At 34.5% G+C, this 17030-nt stretch overlaps 2 protein-coding genes across 3 annotated transcripts in view; one reads left to right on the forward strand and one right to left on the reverse strand.

Annotated features, from left to right (window-relative positions):
• The window catches only part of Ggamma30A (guanine nucleotide-binding protein subunit gamma-e), a 224381-nt gene that overhangs the window by 83516 nt on the left and 123835 nt on the right, over window positions 1–17030 (forward strand). The window lies entirely within an intron of this gene.
• The window catches only part of LOC148954663 (eukaryotic translation initiation factor 3 subunit B-like), a 63334-nt gene that overhangs the window by 19033 nt on the left and 27271 nt on the right, over window positions 1–17030 (reverse strand). Inside the window, exons 3-5 of the mRNA XM_089086454.1 lie at window positions 16260–16379; window positions 12207–12393; window positions 3395–3552 (exon numbers count right to left, since the gene is read on the reverse strand). Coding sequence (XP_088942580.1) covers window positions 3395–3552; window positions 12207–12393; window positions 16260–16379 — 465 coding nt within the window. The remainder of the gene's footprint in view (window positions 1–3394; window positions 3553–12206; window positions 12394–16259; window positions 16380–17030) is intronic.

Below are 17030 nucleotides of genomic sequence, written 5' to 3' on the forward strand. Positions count from 1 at the left end.
TGTGGTTAAAAAAATTTTGTAATTAAAAAATTAATTTTTCAAATATGATAATTTTGTACGAAAAACTGCATTTTTCATGTACAATATTGATTAATGAAGTCATAATCGTAGGCTGTAGCCAAGTCGTCTTTTACTTTTTGTATTAAGAAGACGCCATGGGCTTTTTTCAGATTACAATTTCAGAGTATCTAGTAAAAGGCGATGAAAATGCAATAATATGTTGTTAGGGTTTTTCCACGTGGCAGCGGTAGTTATATTATAAAACAAACTACAGCATAGTAACTAAAATATTTAAATAAATAATCTGGGTTGCAGCGGCACATAGCAACCTAGTAGGGGACGATCCCGTCTTATATAAAAAATAACCACCCATAACTCCTAAAACTAGTGGGACATCAAAAATATATACGGGTTTAAGCAGAAGCTAGCAACCTAGGAAGAGACAATCACGTTCAATATTAAGAAATATAACAACTCTTAAGAATAGCCAGTTCAAAACAAAAAGTACACCATTAGAACCACCTTGTCCGAAACTCCATTATAGGAAACTTTCTTTCCCTTGGCTTTGAACAGCAAGGGAAACATATTGGCTTGAAAATCAAGAAAAGTGGCAGCTACTACATCATTCTGCCTGAACAATCTTCTGTTTTTCCTTTCTTTTTTCTTTTCCACTGACAGCTTGGCACTAGAACATCGCAGAGTTGTTCAATGGCTCATTTTAAAGGAAATTATTGGGGTTAAAAACCTTTTGTTATTAAAACAAAATATTTTAAAATAGAATTCATGTTAAAGATATTTCATGTTAAAGATTGATCAATGACGTCATCGTAGGTTGTAGCCAGGTCGTCTCTTACTATTCCAATTAAGAAAAAACCATATGCTTTTTCCTGTTTGCAATTTCACGACTTTTCATGACTAATGAAAAGTTAATGGCCAATGAAAAGTTGTTTAATGGCTCATTTTAAAGTAAATTGATGTGTTATAGAGAACAAACTTTAGCTAATACTAACTGGATTACGCAATCCAGGTTGCAGCTGTAGCTAGAAACCTAGTAAGAGACGATCACGTCCAATATTAAGAAACACAATAGCCCATAACTCCTCAAAATAGTGTCAGATCAAAACAAGAAATACACTACTAGAACCGCTTTGTCCGAAACTCCTACATAGGAAACTTAGCGTCCTTTTTGCTTGAACAACGAGGAAGAGTTTTTTCTTTATTATTATAATAAAGAAAAAACTCTGGTCCAAACTGCAGTATTAAAATGAAATGCAATTTTTGACAGCAACTAAATTCTAATATGTATGACGATGCAACATATTTATCTTTTGACAAGGTAATATGGATCTTTTGGCAAGATAATATTATCCTCTTATCGTTTTAAAAGTTGCTTCTCTGGGGTATGTGGCCTTTACAGTGAAAGATGGCATTCACGGTGTCTAACCAATAATATTAGTTTTTTTAATTCAAACTGGAGAAATACCTAAAAAATTTAAAATTAGTTTTGCATCAAAATCTGGTTTCCAGTGGTAGCTAGCAACCTAGTAAGAGACAATCACGCCCAATACTAAGAATTGTAATAGCCAAAAGTTTTAAATATAGTATCAGATCAAAACAAGAAGTACACTAAAAGAACCGCCTTGTCCAAAACCCCTGTGTATGAAAACTTACCGTCCCTTGGCTTGAATAGCGAGGAATATCTTGGGTTAAAAAACACGATAAGTTGTGTTATCACGATAAGTTGTGTTATGTGTTATCAGCATCTTTTTTTTCTTGTTCTCCCAAGATAGCTTAGCACTGGAACATCATAAGAGAGCTGTTTAATGGCTCATTTGAAAGGAAATTGCCACCTCTAGTGCCTTTTTAAATATATGTATATTTAAAACAGAATATAAAAAAACTACATTTTTATGTACAAGCTTGATGAATGACGTCTTAATCATAAGTTGTAACCAAATATGACGTAATAAATGAATGCAACATTTATAAACGCTTATCTTTCAAATTCTAAACCATGGTTGCAGCTATAGCTGCAACTAGTAAAAGGCGAACAGAAGCATATAGTAGCCAAAAGTTGAAAAGCTCGTTAAAAAATAATAACTGCCTATTGAAAAATTATAGTAAAGAATTAGATCAAAATCAAAGTTGTAGCGGTCAAATCACAGTTACACTATTTGAAACGCCTTTTTGAAACCCCTAGACAGGAAACTTACAGCTCCTTGGCTTGAATAACGAGGAAAACCCATTTACTTGAAAACAAGAAAAGTGGGTGCAAGTACGATAGATAGATAGATAGAGTTATTTACAAGAAAGCCCAATTGGGCCATGGTGACATACACAAATAAAAGAATATAGCCTTGAGAGACTCCTCTATCCTTCAAATTAGAATCGTAAAATGTAGGTTCCATTAACATGTTGTAATCCCCCGGGTATGACTTCAAAAGATTGGTTCCTCTTGAACTGACAGATTCTAGTTTAGACAAAGACAATCATGATTTGGGGCAGAAAAAACTTTTTTATTTAGAAGAAAAGTATTGAGGCAACCTAGTTATTGCTAAGTATACAGGGGATGAGCAAGGGAGCTCGGGTTGGGGGACTGAACCCCCTTCTCTGGGATTCTTGATTTATTGAACAACGTTCTAATACTAAAGAAATCTTGGAAATCACTAATTATAAAAGCTTTGACAAAAGAAATGTTCAAAAGTGAAAACCTGCTTCTTTAAATACACACTTCTGGAATTGTTATTTTATCTATAAAAGTCCATTTCATTTTTTGACAAAAGAAATATTCAAAGCCAAAATTTTTCTTCTTTAAAATTAATGTTTCTGAAATTGAAATGTCTTTTATGACATTTTGTTTTGTCATTCCCTGACACCACACCCCAAACAGTCCACTCTGTCTTTTGATATGAGAAAAGTTGAAAAATACAACATCTACTACTTCAAAATACGTGTTTGTGTATTGATACACCATTTATGACGTTTTTTTTGTCATTTATAATAAAGTAAGCCAAAATTATGCAAAATTGATTGAAGGTACCCCTGACTCTGCACTCCAAATAGCACACTTTGTCTTTTGATATGAGAAAAGCAAATACAAAATAACATCTGCTAATACAAAATATGTGTTTGTGTAATTGGTATACATTTATGACCACATTTTTTGGTCAACAAATTAAAAAAAAGGTAAGAGAAAAAACGGGTCTTTGAAAAGATAAAGGAAGATATACATGGGTACACCTGCATATAGACATGGAAGTGGGAGGGGACAGAGTTTAATACCAGCGTGCTCATTTGCATATTCAATCATCCCTAGCAAAGAGCTGCCCCTAACTGAGTCTATTAAATTTACTTTTTAGTAACACTAATTTCAAATAAACTGAAATGGACTTACTTTTCATTGGGTGAGAAATCTATCAACTGAACCATTGGGTGACTAAATCGTGCCAATTGCTTGAAATCTTCACCACCCCAGAGGCAAATGCCTTTGGCATGATAAGTGGCAAAATAAGTTCCTAATGGCGACCATCGCGGGTGGGCATCCGTCCATCTCTACAAGAAAAAAGGAATAATTTCTTTCTAAACTTAACAGGAAAATATTATATATGATAGAACACAGCGGGTACACTTACGTAACTACGTAAAAAAGCCTTCCTCTTTTTTTATCTGTATTTATAAACAAATAAAAAAGAATGTAAAATTCAATAGATTCTCAATTTTTTAAACCAATCAAAACCGTTATAGACCAAAAAGCATTAAGTACACGGCTTCTCAACAGCCACAAAGATTGTCACAGAAGGACCACCATCAGATGACCAGAAAGGTACTATTGGAGCCCGAGAGAGAGGAGGCATATTTTCCGAAACAGTTGTTTCTTCTCCGAACATTTTGAAAATTGTCACCTAGGGCCTTTCGTTCCACAGCCCAATGTAACTTGACTGTATGCAATCTCCATAACGAAATATAGTCATTTGCTTTAGGCAAAAAATCAGTACTCTCTTCCGAACACCCAAAAACTAACTGGCTGGTTTGATCTCCGTTTACCAGGGAAACTGGTTCCAGAGCAAAAAGCTGTACCCAGGATTTTTTTCGGGGGGGGGGGGGCTTTACACAATGATTTTTTTCGGGGAGGGATTACACGACAAAAACCTCAGAAAACGCATAACAAATGTGTTTATATCGATTTTTGTGATGTTTTTACGAATCAGATAAACATTTCAGGAGGGGAGGGGGGGTCAAACCACGTAACGCCCCCCTGGGTAAGTCCTTGCCATAGCATCATGTGATAGGTTTTAGATGACTTATTGGCGGGATGCATGCAACCAACACTCAATTATGTATAATAGATCAGTATATTATTTTTTTAATTAAAGTTCTTTATTGTTATTCATTGTTGACGCTGTCTCTTATTTCGACCTATCTTCTTGTTCTGATAGTTTTGCATCCTAAATTTTAGAGTTGTTCAACAGTCCTGTGGTGGCACAGTGTGTTTGATCTCAGTTTGGTAATACGGAACCCAAATTCCAACTCAACAGCAGCAACACATTGCAGGGCTCTAAATTTGATTCTGGCGGTGAGATCATCCAAAAGCGTCTACATGTTAATCCAAACAATGACAAGAAGAAGAGTTGTTGCCTAGGGCTGGAAATTTGCGAATAATTTCCTGGAAATCACGAAAACGCAAATTTGCCTAGTGCTGGAAACTGATGAATCTTAATGATGCAATTCATATAAAAAAGGAATTAGATCTGCGTTACTAAAGCTGCGTGAGGTTTTGCAGCAACCTTTGGTTGCTTTTACCAACTAAAATGTTACGGGAGCAACACTTTGATTCTGTTTCTTCGCCGTCAATTAAATACTGTAGCTGACAATCCCTCAAAACTATAAAACAGTATCTCAAGAAGAATATTTTCTTTAAAAGAATAAATAAATAATGGTTCATTCCTTAAGGACAGTCTCCAAATACGCAGTGCTCTTATGACCAGCTTCATTCTCTATTTCCTAAAACCCAATCGATTTAGTTACTTATGCACCAGATATACACCAGATGTTTGTACACCAGATATACGCCAGATTTAGTTACTTATGCACCAGATATACACCAGATGTTTAATTCACCAAATATACAAGCTATTGTTTTATTACTCCTATTTATTATAATGTTTTATTAAACATAAGACGACATTATTGCCTCAAAACATAAAACAATCTATGTTGTTATCCTAAAACTACAGTATGTACAAGCTAAGGCTTTTTTAGCATTAGATAAATTGGGAAAGTTTTCTAATCCTCCTTATGCCCGTGCCACATTATAGTCACACTTGTCGATAAAATCAAAATTACGCACGACTACAGCGCAACTTTCGTTTTGTGTTTGTAATTTCTCGAGTTGAACATTGTTCAACTTTCAAACATAAATTTCTTGACTGACCAATCAGAGTCAAGGCTTAAAGCATAATTTTTAAAACTAGAACAGATGGAAACTTAGAACAGCAGTTTTTTTCTCTGTGAGAGGAATCTGACAAAAGTTAAGAATATTTAGTATTAGTAGAGAACAGTTGAACACAAATTACTGTTGGTGCTAACTCTTTAAACTAATTTCTTGCAATTTCAATTTTTTGCTTTTTAAATACAAGTGTGATGCTAAAATCAAGAAAATTGCCTTGTCATTCATGATATTTGGGATTTCTTTATCGATAGATGTGACTATGGTGTGGCTGGGGCATTAGAACTTCAACGGATTGTACTTAAAGTTCTAGTGAATAAACAGTAAACATTACTCTGATCACTAGGAAATTGTGATCACTGTGATCACTGATCATTAATGTGTAGTAAATTTAGGCCTCATTGTTCACTTTTTTCAGCAATAGCCAAATAAATTTGTCTAAATTTCCCTTAAATTTCCACAAGTTTTACCTATGGTTCCAGTAAAAAAAGTAAATATTATTCATCGCTTTGTATTATTGACAATTCAGGTTGAGGATTCACCACTTTCATCACCTTCTAGATTGTACCGCATATTAGTTATGTGTCACTGTGAAACAGAATTAACTTTTCTTTTTAGGAAAGCTCTTGCAGATCAACGCTAAATGAAACTACTTTTAGACCTTCATAAATGCGGAAGTATGTGCGAAAAACCCAAATTTCAGGATATGAAATGAAACTTTGACAAGAAGAAGAAGAGTCAAATTAACAGAATGTTCCTAATGTTCCTCCGGGCTGATGAAAGCAGCAAATCTATAAGAAAATTAAAATAAATTTTCTTGTGAACATATTATCGCTTCTAATAAGCAGTTGTACCAAACCAATCCTGCTCAACTCATCCTCAGGGCTATACTGTGGTGTTTCTCCTCCCCATAGTATAGTGCAGACGGTCTGATATCATTCTCTTTTCCCTTCTTGTTTTAGTTTTTTTTTTTTTTTTTTGTTTAAAACTTTTTCCAATAGGCAATGTTTAGAAGTCCTCCAAAAAAAGTCCTCCCAGATCCCAAATCAAATTCCAATGAAAGTGCCATAGTGAAAGATACCCATCTTGGCTGGTCAAGCACACTATCTCAAAGTTCAAATGATAGCTCCAATTCGGAGAATAGGACAATGATAAGTGTAGGGGCTAATGTAACCATAAATGATGATAATGGGTTTCAAGAGGTCCTCTCTAGAAGCTCTAAAAAAAGGAAAAAAATCTCCCCAATCAAAAGCATTTCCCCTCTCCCTGCCCAAGATCCTCCCTCCAAAAACTTAGGAATGTACCTTAAAATTACTCCTACTTCCCCCTTTGAAATAAAAATGATCACTGCAATAAGAGTTGCAATTTTTAAATTGCTAAAATCAATGTTCTCTTAATATTAACCGTGATGGATCTCTGCTAATAGCTGTAGAACCTCAGAAATCAGCAGATACAATAATTAACCTAAAATCCCTTCTGAATACCCCAATTATTGCATCTAATTGGAACCAAAAACAATCACCAACAAAAATAGTAGTTTATAATGTTCCACCAGAGATATCAACTCAGGAGTTAAAAGAAGGGCTCTCAGATAGGGCTGGAAACCAATTCCAGTTGAGGATGTTACCCAACTTGGCAAACCTAACTCTAATGGCCTAAAAACTAGTAAATCCTTCTTATTCACACTGAAGGAAAAAATTAATATCCCAGAAAAATTATTCCTATTTGGGCAAATCAAACCACACAAGGAATACAAACCTAAGCCTATCCAGTGTCAGAAGTGTCTCAAACTGGGACGCACAACAAACAAATGCAATAAAATTCTCCGAGAGTGTAGTAATTGTAAAGCTTTCCATCCTAAAGAGTCGACAACTTGCAACAACACTCAGCCTACATGCATCAATTGCAAAGGTCCACATGAATCTACAAATAAATCATTATGCCCTGCATACAAGAAAAGAGCTCTAACACTCCAAATATCAACAGAGAAGGCCATCCCATACCCCTTTGCAGCAATGGAAGCAAATGCTGGCCAACAATACCAAATAAAGCCTGTAATGAAACCAACCAGAACCCCCAAGTCAAACGCTCCCAATGCATCAAGCACCCCATATACAACACCATCTTCTAAGCCCCCTAGCTCAACTCCCTATCAGAAGGAATCACCAAGCCAACAAGCCTCCTTGTCCGGTAAGATGAGGTCAGTCTGGCCCCCCCCCTCCCAAGAAGAAACAAACCAGAAACACTACCAGGAATTAATCCCTTAACCGACAAACAGGATGCACAACAAAAAATACAATCCCCAGATATATGCTTATTCATTCTAAACTGTAATGCAGTTCAGGCCATGAACATACATCAACTACAGAAAACAAAAATCATTGCAGAATAGGCAAAAATCTACATCCCAGATGATATGCTCATTCAAGCAAAAAAAGATCTTGCTTAACTTTTAACAAAGCTGAACATCGATACACAGTCATATGAAGAATAAATCAACAACACAACATATATCAATACTCCAATGGAATGTAAGATCACTCACAGAAAATAAGCTAAATGAACTAATATCTTTTATGAATAATAATTCCATTAATATTGCTTGCCTCCAGGTAACTCATTTAACCCAAAATCAACAAATCAGGTCTCTGGGATACACTATCCTCAGAAAGGATAGATCTTCAGAGAGAAAAGGAGGTGGGGTAGCTTTATTAGTTAACAATAATATAAAAATTTATGGCATCAATTTTCCAGATTTTGCAAATGATGTTGATGCAATTGGAATCAGTGTTTGGCATTATTCCAGGAATTGAATAATGCAATACATCATATTAGGACCAAAACTAGCGGAAGGTATGACAATATACACACTACATGGATAAAGAATATCACCACTTCATGCAAACAAGAAATGCTAAATTGTTATAATCACGCTTAGTCATCTTATAGGTTCCCCAATCTATGGAAATGTTCATCCCTCCTACCAATCCTAAAGAAAAATAAACCCAAAGATAACCCTGAGTCCCATAGGCCCATAATGATTACTCCTATACTGGGGAAAATAATGGAGATAATGATCTATTACAGACTCCTCTGGTTTGTTGGAAAAAATAATATGATCCCGCACACTCAAACTGGATTCAGAAAACACCACTCCTCAACAGATGCTTTCATTTTGCTAACAGATGCAATAAATGAATCTTTCTCAAAAAATAATGTCCTAGTTGCAGCTTTCCTAGATTTTGAAGGGGCATATGACAATGTGAACCACCAAATCCTTTTAAACAAACTTGCAAACCTTGGAATACCCCCTAAGCAAGTATCTTTTATTAAATCCTTCATAGAAGTGCGAAGTTTCATCGTTTGTGTTGGTTCAGCCTCTTCACCCCAAAAGACAATAGCCAAAGGCCTACGTCAGGGACCAGTCCTCAGTTCCACACGAATCTACAATATGCTGATGATCTGGTGCTATGGTCATCAGGCAACACCTTTCAGATAGCACAGTCAAATCTGCAAAAGTCACTTTTCCAGTTTGAAAAATTCTCTCAACATTCAGATTTACCCATTGCACCCACCAAGTCAAAAATAATCCAATTTCACCGGAAGCGAAACCATGTTAATGCAAAACTAATTCTAAATAAAACAATTATTTCAGAATATAATGATATTAATTACGTAGGCCTAGTACTTGACAGAAACTTAAATTTCCACATCAACATCTCAAAATCAATAAGAAAATGCTCTGGAAAAATAATTATACTGAAAAGACTTCTTTCAACACCCTAGGGATGTAAGGAGAAAACCTTACTCCAGTTTTATAAATCACATATAAGACCCCATATTGACTATGGGCTCATCGTCTATGGTGCATGTGCAAAGACCCAGGTGCAAAAAATTGAAACAATACAAAACGATATAATACGTCTCATATTGGGTCTTAGGAAACCCACAAGCACCAAGTTTCTGCTTATGGAGAATGGATTAACAACAATAAGGGAGAGACGTAGGTTTCTCTTGACAAAACATCTTACAAAAATTGAATCAAATAGCTCACAGACACTACATAATTGGTTAAAAAATCCAGCCATGTATAGAGGCATTGCAGATGACTATGCCAATATTCAGAAGTTCCCCATACCAGCAAAGTCTATAGCACCCACTTTACCCCGATCCCTCCCATGGAATTAGTCAAGTCACATAATAAATAATGACTTCTCAAAGTGGAATAAAGATTTAACCCCCATTGCTTTTGTCCAGAAAAAATTTGCAGAACTTAATACAATTACCTATAAAAATCACTTCCAAACACTTGTTGATGGGTCAAAAATGAATGAGAAAGTAGTAAGTTGTGTTTTTTGTCCCCGCCATATAATAATAATGGACAAGATACTATATAATAATTTATCCTTATTGACTGCTGAGTTAAATACTAGTATCTCCTCATTAGATAACCTTAAAGTTAATTAACTTTTGATTGCAGATTCAAAAAATAATATCATATACGTCAACTCTTTATTAAGCCTAGAGTTGCTGGCCTTAGCTCCTCAATATAAGTTGGACATTGACACTTATCATTGTCTCAGTATTATAGATAATCTTGCTTCAAGTGGCATAAAAACTTATTTTCAGTACATTCCTAGCCACTCTGGCATAAGTGGTCATCATCAGGTTGATGAAATAGCAAAAAATGCTATAAATATTGACCAGCCAAGTGGGAGACCAATCCCAATTAGAGATATTTACCGATAGAGGCTATCAGATATTAATTTTAATAAGATTAATCCTATCCTTTCCCTCTTTCCCCCTTTCCCAATAAGTATCTTTCTAAAATTTATCATAGAATTCGTTCTGGAACAAATGGACTAAATTTCCTTGCATTCTCATATAAGTTTTCTAATTCAAGTGGTTCAATTCCCCTGTCCCCTCTTTGCAGGCATTGTAATATGAATAATGAAACAATTGACCATTGCCTATTTGAATGTAATATGCTGACGTCTGCACAACATACCTTGCTTTGTAAACTGTTAAAATGCTTCAAACACCACAAAATCTCACCATCAGTCAAGAGCTTAGCCAACTATTCCTGCACACAGAGCAAAGAAATTGATATCTATCATCTTATATTTGGACTCCTTGAGTCAAAAGATCTACTGAAAGATATCTGCAAATATCTAATAAATAAGAGACAACCAAGCCAGTAGCTCTGTAGCCCACAGAGTGAAGCAAAAAGAAAAAGGCTAAATAGTACTAACTGAATAGCCCGCCTGCTGTGAATTAGAAGAAGAAGAAGAATGTGAAAAAACTTTCACATTAGGATTAAAGATCTTCCATGGTCTCAGGGCTCGACTTGAATCATATAATGGCTGTAAAAAAAACTTTTCTTTTTATGAAAGCCGTTGCAGATCAATGCAACATGAAATTACTTTTAGACCTTCATAAAGATGCAAGTGTGTGCGAAAAACCCGAATTTCGGCATCTGAAATGAAACTTTGACAAGAAGTAGAAGAACTGAAGAATCAAACTAAGAGCGCCTAGCCAACTATACCTGCAGACAGAGCACAGAAATCTATATCTATCATCTTATATTTGAACTCCTTGAGTCAAAAGATCTACTGAAAGATATCTGAGAATATCTAATAAATAAGAGACAACCAAGACAGTAACTCTGTAGCCCACAGAGTGAAGCAAAAAGAAGATGGCTAAATAGTACCAACTGAATAGCCCGCCTGCTGTGAATTAGAAGAAGAAGAAGCGTGTTTCCGATGTCAAGAATAATTAATAGTGGTTTACAAAAATACAGTTTTTCGTTCCAGGCAAGAGGGAATTAACAGCTTCTTATGGTATTAGAGATTGACTTGGATTAACTTATTATATATATTGGCTACTATTGTAAAAAATTCAAGTTATATTTTTAGGATAACTCAAGCAGATCAACGCAAGTTAGTATTGGAAGTTAGTATTAAACTTAATTAAGCTGCGAGAAAACCTGAATTTTAGAATCTGAAATAAAACTTTGACAAGAAGCAGAAGAACTGAAGAATCAACTGAAGAGGCTGTAATAGTATCAACTGAATAGTCCGCCTGCTGTGAATTAGAAGAAGAAGAAGGCTGTTCCCAGTTCAACAAAAGTATTAATAAATAAAAATTAAACTTTTCATTTCGGGTGAGAGCAAATTAACAGCTAGAACGATCAAAAGCAAACTTCACATTAAATGTTTTTAATAATATTTTTTTATTTAATATTTTTAATAATTTTTCACATAATATTTCTGAATACCATTAACGAGCGCTTTTAGTGAATTAACTTTTGTACAATCTTCATCAAATTGGGATTTAATAAACAGTTAAAGTAAACCAATAAATTTATAGAATTATAAAGCAATCCAATAAAAAAATGCAGAAAGAATTCTTTTATTAGCAATTATAGTTAACTAACAGATAATACGATTTTAATAATTAATAAATAATTTGAAACTTACTTGAAAGAAACTACTTTTCATTACAATTCCAAACATGTTTACTATTTTTCAATTTACCCAGTAGCTTTATTAGCATAAATAAATTAGTACTATTTTATAACAAGCCGAAAAGAAACTTAATTATTTATTTATAGCTTCCCCCAAATAAAAAGGTCAAACAGTTTGAAGATTGGAAACATAGACAAAAGAAACAAGTTGCAACACCGGAATTAGTAAATACAGGATCTTGATAATTCAACGTGATATACTTATGATTCTACCAAGTAAAAAGTAAGCATTACCGGCCGTTCTTGTATTAACGATGGTTCGGGCTGAGAATTCAAAAAGATGGCAGTTTTTTCGCCTCCTTCATAATGTATTGCATATTGGTCATATGCATCTGATTCCAACAAATAATAGTGAAGATTTCCTTTGGACTTGTATGGATGGGGCTCTGGAGGAGTCCATTCTTCCGGTAAATTCTCATACCTAGAAAAGAAAAGAAGGTAGAAAATACACGAGTCATTGTACAGAAGTTACACATTAGTTTTGAGATTTAACTACTGGAGGCTAATTGGGAGAGGAAAAATATCTTGTATTGTATTTAATAGAAAAAAAGCTCCCTGGATAAAAAAAATACAATTTACCACCCCATTACATCATGAACTGCCACCCTCTGTTATAAGCCCTTCTATGAATAAAAGGTGGTTCATTATGAAATTAAAATTTACATCAAAAGTTTACATTATTTACAAAGGTACGTAAATTAAAGGAGCTCAAAACCTTAGGGGAGGGGGGGGGGCACAAATTGAAAACTGAGCATTTTCGGGACCAAAAAGCTTTAATTTTACGGATCCTCCTCACATCCTCCTCCTAAATGTTGGGGTTTAAAATTCAGTTTCGTTTTTAATTTGTTAGAGAAAACCCTGAAACCAGACAGCCCTGTAGCCCCAAGGACACCAGCTCTCATAAAATAGGGCCTGGGACGGAGCTATTTTGCTAATAAGCTTTTGGTGGAATTATATCAAAATTATATACTTATATGGGTGTTATTTATATATATTATACTTTGGCTTGTTATAACATTAATTAAAAATAACTGTTTCCACAAATTAAGTTTTTTTTAAAAAAACTAAAGAACTCCATTAAACCAAAAATGAACAAAAATAGAATCAAATAATCTACCAAGCATACAATTACCACAAATCAGTATCAATATTAAAATAAATAGAAATTATATAAATTAAAGAAATTATATTAGATTATAATCCTCCTAATGTATGGGATAGCCAAAAACGCTGCTTTTAGCTCATAAACATTTGAAATAAATATTTGATATAGGAACTATATGCTGAAGTTTGAGTTTATTCTGCAAGGCAGTGCAATTCATCAAAACAGCAAAAAAAGGTCGAAAAAGAGAAGCAAAACACTAAAAGATGTTAAGAATAAAAAATATGCAAAGTATATGACAAATACACGAAAATATGGAGAAAATTACAAGATTTTTAAGATTTAAGAATTTTTAGAATCCATTTGTGAATCTGAGCTATGTTGGGCAGCAACGTTAAGCTGAGCGATATTAAGTTCAAATTGAATAAAAAATACTAAGAAAAATAATTTATAAAATTGCCCCACTCTTAAACAGAAATACCAACACAAAATCAGCGTATATTATGTATTATTCAAGAACATTATTTGACAAACAACCAACGTTTCCATCTTTTTCTGAGCACTTGAACACAAGAGTTTACACTGTCTTAATTTTCAATAGAGAATCTAAGCAATTAGCTCACAAAAACCAAGTGAAACCGCCATTTCTCCTCCAACACAATCACAAGTGATAATGGAATTTCTTTTTTTTTATAATAAGAAGTTTCCCCAGAAATAGGAAAAGGTGTTAGATATAATTCTCCGTAATGTTTGAATGAATTACACGAAAACACGAATAACGATAAGCATCAAAATGGATCGATAGTGGACGGAAAATAAAAATAAAAAATATATCTAGTTTGCCCCCACCTCCATCACTTTTGCAAGCACAGAAAAACAATAAACTATGAATAAGTGCAGGTGAAGAAGCGATAATGGGTAACGAGAAGATCGATCAAGTGGACAGCTTCATATACGATAAAATAAAAGTTCAAAATAGGGATAAAATCCTTTTTAATACAGTGCATAGAAAATTCACAAAAAACACCAGATATTTTGGTCACATATACAGTGACCGTTATCAGTAGTAAAACTGATGACGGTCACTGTATATGTGACCGAAATATCTGGTATTTTTTGTGAATTTCTATACACTGTCTATTAAAAAGAATTTTATCCCTATTTTGAACTTTTATTTTATCGTCATAGAAAAATAAGTGTGGTCTCCGAAATTATCTAAGCTTCATAATTCTAGGTAGCATTATTAGTAAAGACAGTGAATATGTTAACGCTTGAAAAGCCAAGGCCCAGGGTGCTTTTTTACAGTTGAAGGAAAGTTTAGAAGAATAGGAAGATAAGTCTACGAAACAAGGTTAGAATACTTGAAGCTACAGTGATGACAGTAGAAGCTACAGTGATGGGCACTATGAAAAACAGGAGGATATGCTAGATGTTTTACAGAGAAATTGCCAATGAATTGTTTTGGGTGCCCGACCGACCAATCATATCTCAAACAGTAGGCCGTATCTCAAACAGTAGGCTATACGTGTGGTTCTGTCCTGCTTTCTAGGACTATAATGAGAGAAAGGTTTAGATGGTTAGGACAAGTTCCACGGATGAAGCATGACAGATTGCTCAAGATCGTCCTTGTCGGTCAGCCTTCTAGGGCCAAACAAAAAGCCAGTCGTCTCCGAATGGGTCTGGAGGAAGTCGTAAGGAAAATTTAAGGGAAATGGGAACTTCTTGATAGGGTGTAAAGACGGAGGCTTTGAATAGATTGAGACGGAGGAGATTCGAGCGTAGCTGTGCTGACCTCAGGCGGCTTGGTGCTGCAGTGAAGGTAATCTCATCACTTTCTTTGCATACCTCGAAAAACTATAGTATCCGTCATGGCCACTGCCAGGAATCTAATCTAGAAGAGGCTCAACCCAAACCATCGTTCAGATAAACCGTATGTTGGGTGGCACTTTGGATTTCCTCTGTTTTTTATTACATATGTCAAGGAGTAAAACCATCATAAAGACCATAAAAAGCTATAGCATTTGTGGAAAAACTGATCAAGTACAACTGAGCATCTTTATCTTTTTGGCATTAAAAGTAAAAAAAAGTGTTGAAGCTAATAAAATAATTACAGTAGGATTATTATAGTAAAACTCAGCAAATGTTTTTTTTAATTGCAGTAGCGAAAATACCTCTCCCCTGGTGGATTTATCTGAATCTATATGCACCTGTTGGCCTTGGATTATCAAATATACCATTTTCTAATTACAAAATAGAAAATGCATTTTTTTTTGTCAAAAAATTAATTTTATCTTAAATATTGTGCTTTGTTAATTACAAAAGAAACTAGTTATAACAATTTTCTTTAAAAAGAGCCCCCCAAACAGCTCTCGACAATGTTCCAGTGCCCCGCTAGCAGTGAATAAAAGAAAAACGAAAAAAAGGGACACATCTGTGCTTCCCATGAAAAGAGTTATTTTTACTTGTTGTTCAATCCAGGGGACTGTTAGTTTCATGTATGGGGTTTTCAGCCATGGCGATTAAAATGCTATACTTTTTATTTCGGTCCAATTGAGTTTCAAAATGAATAATTTTGGGCTACTATTGGTCAAAGTTCGTCCTTTACTAGGTTGCAGCTACCGCTGCAGCTACAATCCATCCTTTTTAGGGATCCCTTCCTCTTTTCTTTTCGAACCACCGAAGGGTGTTGTACTCGTCAATACACGTCTATTTGACTTTCTAATATCATGGTTTGCCTTATTTTAAAACAAAAATATAATTTCCTAGGGTATGTATCTTGCTAGAGAAGTGACTAAACAACCGAGCTAAAGCTGTACAAACAACCGATCTATATACCCCCCCCCCCCCTAGGTTTACCTGTGTCTATTTGCACCAATTGGCCTTTAATTATCAAGTGTTATCTCAGTTTAAAGTTAAAATATAAGCAAACTAGGAACAAAAGCGAAAAACACCTAAATATCAAAAACTAAACGCCAGTCTGCCCATCAACAAGAAATTAAGTTTTTTAAGGCTTCTCCATAAATTCATATATTTTCGCATAATTCGCATATTTCCTGGATTTTTATTTAAAAGCGCCAAGGAGTTTACATTGGTCTATAAATATACCTGTCGGTTTTCAAATATCAAAGCTTGCCTTAAAGTATAAGTTACTGTAAAACTGGCAAAACTGAAAAAAAAAAACTTACATTTCAAAATCTGAAAACAAATTAATTGTAAATGTATGTGATTTGTCCATTTTGTATCCATCTAGCGTCTTCAAGGCTTCTTTGGCACTGTCTTCTGTGCTGTACTCAAAAAACACATATCTGCAATGGAAAACAGCTTCACTAGTTTAACTAATTGGTTAATTACTGATTAAAAAAATAAACAAATTAAAGTTCAGTAATTTGGTGCTAAGATTCAAAGGAAAGAGCACAGGAAGGTCAAAAGAGCGGAAAACAGTACTAGCATCGGAAAATAGTCACCAGCACCATTTTGCGTTTCTTGGCATTTTCGTAATGTAATAAGGTAAAAGGGTAAAGTTCAAGTTGAGGGGCATCTTGTTATCCTGGAAAATAGTTGAGTTAGGTGATTGAAAATTCTACAACACATACTGAGGGAAGGTGTATTCAAGCTACTATCTCTACCCTTTCCTTATTTCTAGGGCCTAGAAGATTGCATTGATGACAGGTTTATACATATCTTAATTTTAACAAAATGCCTTAATTTTGAATTTTCAGTCTCTTTTTGATTACTTTTTGGATATATAATTTCCATTATTTCAACAGGACTTTAAGCAATATCAAGGCTATTTGCAAAGTTAAAAAAATAGATTTAAAAATCTTTAACACCTTATATGAGGCTCGAAACACGTTCCTTGCACCTCATTTGAACAGTAGATCTATTTCTCATGTTTTAACTGTAGGAATCTAAAGATTTTTTGTCACCAAAGGTCAGTGCCCTCTGGAGCGGGAATG

The sequence above is a fragment of the Artemia sp. Qi Xiang Cuo genome, chromosome 3 (assembly GCF_049724085.1).
Source record: "Artemia sp. Qi Xiang Cuo chromosome 3, ASM4972408v1, whole genome shotgun sequence".
Taxonomy (NCBI): Eukaryota; Metazoa; Arthropoda; class Branchiopoda; order Anostraca; family Artemiidae; genus Artemia; species Artemia sp. Qi Xiang Cuo.